The sequence below is a fragment of the Artibeus jamaicensis genome, unplaced genomic scaffold (assembly GCF_021234435.1).
Source record: "Artibeus jamaicensis isolate MK-2021 breed Jamaican fruit bat unplaced genomic scaffold, CSHL_Jam_final contig_471, whole genome shotgun sequence".
Classification (NCBI taxonomy): Eukaryota; Metazoa; Chordata; class Mammalia; order Chiroptera; family Phyllostomidae; genus Artibeus; species Artibeus jamaicensis.
The window spans coordinates 4,499,353-4,509,136 of NW_026521850.1; the positions used below are offsets into that span (position 1 = coordinate 4,499,353).

At 52.5% G+C, this 9,784-nt stretch overlaps 1 protein-coding gene across 1 annotated transcript in view; it reads right to left on the reverse strand.

Annotated features, from left to right (window-relative positions):
• Positions 1 to 9,579, reverse strand: part of HMCN2 (hemicentin 2) — a 130,574-nt gene extending 120,995 nt beyond the window's left edge. Inside the window, exon 1 of the mRNA XM_053667844.1 lies at positions 9,336 to 9,579. Within this exon, the coding sequence (XP_053523819.1) occupies positions 9,336 to 9,579 (244 nt within the window). The remainder of the gene's footprint in view (positions 1 to 9,335) is intronic.
• Between the last annotated feature and the right edge of the window lie 205 nt (positions 9,580 to 9,784).

The following is a 9,784-nucleotide window of genomic DNA, read 5'->3' on the forward strand; positions in this document are numbered from 1 at the left end:
CTCACATGGCCCTGCTCAAGCAGCTACTTGTGGCCTGCAAATGAGTGACATGTGCACGGGTGTCACCGCAGTGGGCCCTGTCCCCCACATCACGATCTGTCTGCAATGGCAGCCGGCCCCGACGGCGCCCATGCTGGGCCTGTGCTGGGTGGGCCACGCTCTCCCCCATCCGCTGCAGTGTGAGGAGCGGAGTTGGGAGTGTGGGCCACCATAAATGAAATGCCCTGCAGTCAGGAGGGCCCCCCTTTTCCTGCGGTCGGGGGGCCAAGGGTTGAGGGTGGCCCTTTCTTTCGTGGAAGGTCACGAAGAGTCGGAGGGAACTGATTCAGGTCAAGGTTCTACTTGGCAAGGTGGGCCGCTCTGACGTGTGGACACATCCTCACCCAGGTCCTGCCAGCGGTCGCAGCGCCTTCTCCCTGCGTCTGCAGCCATCTCTCCTCTTCTTACGAGGACACCGGTCCTGTTGGCCTACCCTCCTCCCGCATGACCTCGTTTGAATGAATTACATCTTCCATGGCCCTATTTCCAAACGACGCCACATTGTGAGGTTACAGGATGGACGTGGATTTTGTGGAGACGCTATTCGACTCAGAGCGATGTCCAAACCCACATGTCTGGCTCCAAGGCCTGTGCCCTCTGCCCCAAGCTGTACTGCCTCCAAACGCCGTGGCGGTGGTGGTAGTGACGTGATGACGATGACGACGACGGCAGCCACCGTCGTTTTAATCATTACTCAGCACCAGGTCTTCTTCCAGGCATCTGACACACATTCACTCAGAAAGAACTTGCAGCCCCTGTGAGGCCTTCTGTGCATTACCCCCATTTCACAGATGCAAATCCGTGTCCCCGGGAGGTGCAACGGCCTGGCCCGGGTCCTACCACCAGGAAGCAGCCGCAATGGGATTCACACCTGGGTTCGTCTGACCCCAGACGCGAGCTCTTCAACCACCCATGAAGCTGCAGATGCTCGGAACCTGCTCCCCAGCCTCTCATTCCTGATCCTGCAGTGTGGGGGGTGGGGGCAGGTTCGTGAGTTAAGATAGGCACGTGCCAAACAGCTGGGCAGACGTGGCGTGCGGTCCCTCGGAGCACAGCCTGCTGGCCACAGGATGATCAGACCCGTGACCTGATTCCCCTGCGCTGAGCCTTGAGCATCTGAGCCCCAGAAGCCTGGCCTGGAATTGTCTCTGCACAGGCAGATTCTTTCCACTCGACATGAGGAGGGTGTGGAGCCTCTGGGACATGTGAGGAGCACACGTGGGTGGGAGGACCCAGCCCTGCACCCGGCGGGGGGGGGGGTGCTCCAGCCCCTCGCCCAGCCTCATCCATAAGTCCCAGTAGATTAGGCCAAGGCCCCAGCAGGCACTCGGGGGCCAGTCCAGAAAGACCTCACGTCAAGGACTCTCCCTGGGGCCTCCCTTCTCCACTCCTTCTCAATAATGGGGCTGGCTGGTGTGGCTCAGTGGATGGAGCACTGGCCTGTGAACCAGAGGGTTGCTGGTTCGATTCCCAGTCAGGGAGCATGCCTGGGTTGCAGGCCACATACCCAGCGGGAAGTGTGTGAAAAGCAAACGCACCTTGATGTTTCTCTCCCTCTCTTTCTCCCTCCCTTTCTCTAAAAATAAATAAAATATTTTTTGAAAAGAGAAGAAAAAGATAAGGTTAAGATAACTTGAGGTCCCTTCTATAGCATCTTCTGTAGTCACTAAAAACAGTGAGTGGGCCTCTGTTTCCTAGTGGACAAGGAAAGAGCTTATGATACATCGTGTGGGGGGGCTACATGGGGGGGGCTGCCAAGAGTGTGCTGGTCGATCCATTCTCTAGACACTGAGAACGTAAGTGTGTGTATACATGCACATAAGTGAAGTACACACACGGTCTGGAAGGCCGCAAAATTAGTGACAGCGTCTGGGAGTAGAATTATCAGCATATTTCACAAGCACGGAATAATTTTGTGAGTTTAGGAGGACACATACTAATTTAAGGTATTAACTGAAAGAGCTAAACACTGTGATACTAAATCAACAAAGAACACAAAGAAAGAATGTCACCGACTGACCATACATACCGAAATAAAACGTAAAACTCCTAGACAAAACACTGGCAAACAGAAGCCAGCTGTATCTTAAAGAAGTAGCCCTGACCGGTGTGGCTGAGCGGGTGGGGCGTCGTCCCGCCAAATTTCCGAAGGTCGACAGTTCAATTCCTGGTCAGGGCACATGCCTGGAGCGCAGGTCTGGCCCCTAGACGTTCTGGGGGTGGTTTTGTCTTGTTTTACTTTGGGTAAATTAGGAACAAAAGCATCTCCTTCACCTGATGAAGAACCCCGCAAGCAAGAGCCAACACCGCCGGACGCCTGTGACCAGAGGCAGGCCGAGAGTGGCCACGGCCAGCGCATGACTGTGAATGCCGAGAGTCCAGCCCACGAACGCCACGACGCATTTCAAACCAGTGAAGTCTTTGGGAAAGAGGGGAGAGGAGACAGCATTATAATTCAGACAGGCTGTGCATGTCAACCTGGAAAACTCAAGACATTACACACACCAAAAAAATAGTCTAAAAAAAAAACCACTTCAGTAAGAAAAAGTTGGAAGCAAAATAAATATAAGAGGATGAATTGCTTTCCAACACACTAGCAATACTCATTTGCAAAAAATGTAAGGGAAAAGAAATTACTGGTCCAATAGTAACAAGAACCAAAATATTTAGAAATGATTTTAAGAAAAGAAAAAAAAACATAAATCTTTACTAAAGGAAGTAAATCTGTGGACAAACGAAAGGCCTGCGTGTCCTAGATGGAAGCAACAGAAAATTTTTTAAAATGATAATGCTTCCCCTCATCGAGATTTAACACAACTCTAAGCAAAATCACGGTTAGGAATTTTCTTCGAAGTTGAAGGAGTTTTTCTAATGTTTCATGGGAAGGAAGAAAGGTTCAAGAGTATTTTGAAAATGAAAAAGGTGACCAAAAAGAATATAAATTGAGGGCCTGGCCTCTGACTCTGGACGTGGGGAGTCTTAAGACCAAAGGCAATGACCTGTACCCAACTTAGCAAAGTTGTTTTTTTCGGGGGGGGGGTGGCGTTAACAATGCTAAAACACCGCATGTGCTTGCTGGGAGGGAATAATAAGTGAAGGGGTGGTGAGTGCCAGGTGGGCCTCCCCCCCGCACCCCGTCTGTCACAGCTGGGGTGGAAGGTTAAAGGTCAGCTAGGGTAGGAGGTTAGAGTGAGCCACATAGTAATGGTTTAGAGTTGGAGACATCAGCATGAGCTCACGTTCAGCTTAACGTGGACACAAGACGGTTAAGCGGAGAAATATGTAGACAGAAAGGAACGGACGGGGGATGGGTGTGCAGCACGCCCCTCCTCCCTCCATCGCCGAGGTTCTGGAAGCAGTGACACCCTAGTAGCCACGAGCACCCCCAGCACTCGGATCCTGCCACCACTTTTTGATCAAAGCACCCAGGGTGCCTTAGAGAGGTTGCCAGTTCTAGGACAGGGCAGGAAAGTTATGGGTCTGGAGCCACTCGGAGTGCCGGCCAGTAAGAAAGGGTTGAAAATGTACACACAGCAAGGGGGGTATGTCAAAGCCACACCGGGGCCACTGAAAGAGCTTCCAACGACCTCGGCTGAAAAATTTTGAGCAACTAAATAAACAAAGCAGTAGTAGATTCTAGCCCAAAGTACCGTATTTTCCGTGCATAGTGCGCACTCTTTCCCAAATTTTTGAGGGGAAAATGAAGGTGCACAATATATACGGATAGTAATGCCGAGGCGTTCCTGGCCCTCTATGATGCGTAAGTATCGTAAACTTGTTACCAGTACATAAAGCTTCTGGCACCTTGTATCTGTTCTCGGGTTTTCTAATTAGTTGTTACACAAAATTTCTCGTGCCATAATATGTTCAGACACGAATGCTTCCATTCCTCTATAATACAAAAAACAAGTATCTAAATATAAGTAAAGAAATAAATAATTGAATTAAACATTAAAATGAAAGAGGTTTGTCCTGAAAGTTGGGGCTAACAATGTGGGTGTGCATTACATAAGGCAAAATACGGTATAAAATAAACACCCATGATTGGTGCTAACAGAAGTCCGTCCCGGAGAAGGTTTCCAAAGGATGTATGCGCGTACTCTGTCCTCCATACATGGAGCCCAACCCCCTCCCTACACAGTGGCTGCCCACGGTGACTGACTTTCTTCCGAAGAGCACAGTGTGGAACGGGGAAAGGAAACAAGTAGACTCCACAGTAGACACACCTGACGACCTCGGCCAGGTGATCAAGGTCAACATCAACAGGAATGAGTTATAGGGATGGCACATGCCCTTGCTATGATGCAGGGAGAACAGCCTTGTTCCTCTGCCCACCCCCCACCGCCCAGTCTGCCTGGAGAAGACCATCGGACGGATGACAAGGGAGGGACAAGATAAGGGAGCGAGGCTGGTCGGGGCTGGCCCGGTCATCAAAAACGAAGGCTGGGAAACTGTCCCGACCAAGAGGAGCCCACGAGGACATGACTAAATGCAGTGTGGGACCCTGGATGGGATCCTGGAGCAGAAAAGGGACGTTAAGAAAAAACTGAAGAAATGTGAATAAAGAACGGGCTTTACCTAATAGAAAGCAAACCTAATCGACCCTTTCATTGTGATCAATGTACCACAGTAACGTAACATGTTAACAACAGGGAAAACTGTTGTTGGGTGTGTGGGAACTTTCTCTGCTAACTCTGCAATAATTCTGTAAGTCTAAAGCTGTTCCAAAATTTAAAGCTTATTATATTTTTTAAAATATCAACTGATGTGTGGATAAAGCTAAGAGGAGGAAACCCTGCTGTTTGTGACAGCACGGAGGGCATTGCGCTGAGTGAAACAAACAGAGAAAGAAGCTGCCGAGTGAGCTCACTGACGTGTGAGCTCACTGACGTGTGGAACCCACAGCAGCTGAGCTCACAGAAAGAGCACAGGTGTTCGCCAGGGGCTGGGGGACTGGGAGAAGGGGGAGGTGTCGGTCAAGGGCGCACACTTCCAGTTAAAAGACAAAGAACTTCTGGGGATCGAAGGTACAGCATGCTGACCGTAGTTAGCAATCCTGTATCACGTGCTTAAACGCTGCCGAGAGTAGATCTGAAATGATCTCACCACAAAAAAGAAACGGCCGTCGTGTGACTGGAGGGAGGAGTGAGCTAACTCTGTGGTGGCGGCTGCCCTGCACTTTACAGGTCCATCAGGTCCATGACACCTGGACACCTTGAACGAGCCCACTAGTATGCGTCAGTCACATCTCAATAAACCGGGGCAAATTTTAAGAAAAAACAATACAAAGAAGGGTTTGCCCTATCAGTAGATTTATTTTATTTTATTTTATTTTTATTTTTTATTTTTAAATATATTTTATTGATTATGCCATTACAGTTGTTCTATTTCCCCCCTTCATTTCCCTCCACCCTGCACACCCCCTCCCCCACCATTCCCCCCTTTAGTTTATGACCACGTGTCTCAAGTTCTTTAGATTCTGTATTTCCCCTACTATTCTTACCCTCCCCCTATCTATTTTCTATCTACTGTCTATGCTACTCTGTACCTTCTCCCCCCTTCTCCTCCTCCCACTCCCCTGTTGCTAACCCTCCATGTGATCTTCATTTCTATGGTTCTGCTCCTGATCCAGCTGTCCTCTTAGTTTGCTTTTGTTTTAGGTGTGGTTCTTAATAACTGTGAGCTTGCTGTCCTTTCACTGTTCATCTTTTTTATCTTCTTTTTCTTAGGTAAGTCCCTTTAACATTTCATGTAGATTTTATAAAGCCAAACGACACCTAAAAGAGGTGCTCCTGGCAACAGACCTGGCAGGACACAAGGGAAAGTCCAGATGAACTCTTTACAGATCAAGTGATCTGGATGAAGGTGGAATCCAAAGGGATGAAAGGAAAGGATTTATCCAACAAAAGGTACCTGACCCATTAATTATCCCATTCTAGAAGAATTACGTTAGATGATTTTTTTGCACCCCCCCCCACACTGATTCTTTTTCATTCCAGGTTAAAGATTAACATATAACAAGAAAAAGAGAAAACAAATGAAAAAAAAAAAGACCTAGAACACGCACCTAACTGATTTTGTGATAGGAAAAAGTAACCTTTCTAAGCATGAAAGTGAAGAAACGACAGGGGGGAAAAGTCCGCTCTCACCACATTTAAAACGTCCGGCCATCGGGAACGACAAATGACACTGAGCAGCCAGCAACCGGGAAAAGTACTAACCACATAATGAAACCGGTTAATACCATCAACACCAAGTCCCCGCACTGACAGCTGAGAAAATCAGTAAAACACCAGTGGAACAAGGAGCAAAGCAGCTCATAATTTCCAAAAGAATAAATTCCCACCCAAAACAACCTCGTGACACATGAAAGCACACTGGGCCTCACCGGCACTTAAACAAGAAGATCCCAGTTCCCATCTTTTGAATTAGGGGGGAAATTTTTTTCCCCTCATCCCTCAGGGGCAGCTTCTCTCAAAGGGCCCTACAGATGCTTCTGGTGCAGGTTTCGACCCACCGAACATTTTGCAAAACAATCTGAAGAGTCGCCCACCCACCCTATGTGTTTAAAATGTCCTACAAATTCCATTTTGAGAAAATTAATCCTGCAAAAAAAAACCATCAAAGATGCAAAGCTCCACGCTAGAGTGCCTTTTGCAGTATTTTAAGAGGAAAACAGAAAACAATCCAAGTTTGCAGCCAAAATGAAATCATTAGCAAAGTTCTAACTTTCTAGTTTGGGAACATTCCACTTTTTCTCATTTAAACATTTTAAAAAGCCCTTCCAAAGCACAGATGCTGGTTTATCTCCAAGGGAGGGCAGCCCAGAACCTCCGGTGTCTGCCTGGCAAAGACCCCTCGGGGTCTAGGAAAGGGGTTTCCTTTAAGAAGCCCCTCCAGGCATGCAGCCCTGGGGGGCCTGAACCATCGCTAAAACCCCCTTTCTCAAGCTCCTCTTCCAACCAAGGGATTCCATTGGCTGATTCAAAAGACACAGCCAAAGCTAAACCGCAGCTCCAATCCCTGCTCGGAACCCTCTGGTGGCCGCTCGCAGCCCATAGAAGGAAGTCGAAGTGCTCCAAATCCTCAGCCCGAAGTCGCAGCCCAGGGCGATCTGGCCTCTCCCCACTTTCCCATTTCACCCCTCCGACGCCCGGGGCCCCCCCCCCACACAACCTGTCCCTAAATGTCGGCCACCACTCAGTGAGCTCAGGAAGCTCCCTGCATCCCCAGCACCTGGCATCACCGCCACCCCCAAGAAATGCTCAAAAGCTGACAAATACTCCACCGTCCTTTAAGCCCTGCTCCAGTGCCGCCTCCTCACAGAGCCCTCGGTTGGGGGCTGGCACCTGAGCCAGCGTGTGACTCTTCCTACTCTCCACCTGTCCTGTCTGTGCAGGCTGCTGGCTCCCTGGCGCACCTAGCAGGGGCTCCGTAAATGCTGGGCTCCCCTCCACGCCTGGACCTGGGGAGGCTGTAGGGAGGGTGGTTTGGGGAACTGGGGCGGGGAGGGTGGGGCTTTCTGCTTCTCAGAGGATGGAGTGAAGGCTGGAGAGTCGTGCACCTGCTGGGAGAGCACAGGAGAGGTAGGGGGTGGAAGGAGGGCTGGGAGAAGCTGATGGCTGCAGAGGGACAGTGAGGACAGCCCTCGGCAGCCCCAGCTGGGGCCCCTGGGACGCGGCGTCTGCTTCCAACAGGTTGCTACCCGGCCCTGCAACTGGAGCCAAACAAATTCTCCAGACAAATTACATCACTCTGGCAGGTGGCTTCGGGTACATGCCCCCCCGGGTCCTGCGCCTCCATTTCTCAAACTGTAAGAGACAGCCGTGGACGAAGTGACCTCTAAACGCTCTCAGTGTGACGTCATTGGAGGTCCAAGAATGACCCAGAAAGGGAGTGAGAGTTGGGGGTAGTGTCTGTCACCTGTGTCTGAGCTGAAGCCCCAGACACACCTCACATCTTCGCAACTCCCCTGACCTCCCTGCCTGCGGCCCTGAGGCCGCAGCTGTCCTTTGGGTTTTCCCAGAAATATGCGTTTAGATCCCTGGCTCTGGGCTTTGGGCTTCGGGACCCTAAGGGGCCCAGAGCTCCTGGAGGCTGAGGGACACCCCTCCACACCCAGCCCGAGGACGGCAGGACCGCGTCACTCCCACCGCTGCCTATTTCTCAAATATCAGACTGTGACACTGTGACTGACAGAGGCACACTCCCCTCAAAGGGCTGGCGGTCTCCCACACCCGTGGGCCACTGCAATTTCTCAGCACAAGAACAGCCCGAAGCATGATTTTGCAAGGGATCCGCCATTTTACTTGAATTTAAAAAATTTTGGCTTTATAAAGCTGGCCTTCTGCATAGAACAGCGGATAGAAGGTGAAGCGTGATAAAGCAAAACCAGTAACAAATGGCCGGTAGGACTGCGGACTGGGCAGACAGGTGTTCGATGGGCTCCCACCCCACCCCACTGTGCTGTGTCTGAATATTTTTATTAAAAAATGCTGGAGAAAAAGCAGTCCTATTATTCGGAAGGTTGGTGATCATGCTCAGCAGATGTTTTCCCCCGAAACTCCCCCACAGTGGGGTCTTTCGGGGACCCTTTTCAAAGGGCAGGTCCCTAACACTGAGCAGAAAGTTAGGGGCTGCAGGAGGCACGAGGTGCTGGCGTGGGGCGGGTGCCAGGCAGTGGGAAGGGCGGTGAGGGCGGCAGCCTCGCCCGGGAGCTGCCGTTTTCCTTGGGAAAACAGGTGAGGAGGCAAGACGCGGCGGCCCGGGTGAGTTCAGGGGCCTCTGGGGGCTCCTCCGGCCTCCGCCGGGCAGGCTGAGAGCGAACTCCAAGAATTAACAAAAAGTGAAAACGCGAAGCCCGCAGAAGGGGGATCATCGCATGCCCGGCTCTGCTCACCAACGACTCGGCCGGTGTGGGGGGAGTTCTCGCCCGTTTCCTAAACGGGGGAAGTGAGGCCCGGGCGGGTAAGCTCACTCCCGAAGTCCCACAGCCAGGAGGTGGCTGAGCAGCACTTGAACGCAGTGCCCCCCAGCTCTCTGTCACTCACCTGACCCTGCAAGACGGAAGGCGCGAGAGAGGCGCAGCAGGTTCCCAGGAGAAGAAAGGGCGCCTGCAAGGCCTGCCCCGCCCCAGGTGCCCGAGGTCGGGCAGCGCGCGCGTGCTGAGCAGGCGCTCCGGCCCGCGCGGCCCCGGGGCGTCCAGGTGCGCTCGGGCTGCAATCTCAGGCGGGCGGATAAGAGCGGTTATAGGGAGCGGGACGGGGACGCAGGACGGGGACGCGGGCCGGCGTTACCTGGGTCATGGAAGGGCACCAGCGCGTAGTTGGCGATGGCCCGGCTGTGGTGGCTCAGGCTGCGCTCCAGAATGCGCGAGGCGCCATCCATCACCTGCATCAGGTCGTCCCACATGGAGCCGGTGACGTCGAAGACGATGGCCAGGGTGGCGTCCCCCGTGGCCGAGGGCAGCGCCGTCCCGGGCGTGCCGGACGCCGCGGCGGAGACCGCCAACAGCAGGCTCAGGAGCAGCGCCCGGGGCATCGTGGGGAGCGCGGCCGACTGCGGTTGGCAGCTGCCGTGGAGGCGCCGGTCGTGCGGAGCACGACAGTCCCGTGGGCCGTCCAGCGTGCGGCTGCAGCGCCGCACCTCGCTCCGTCGAGCAGTGGCCGGTGCGCTCGAGACAGGGGCTCGAGGCGGGGTCCGCCTGCTGGGAGCCCGAGGCGGGTCCTAGAACCCACCCCGTTCA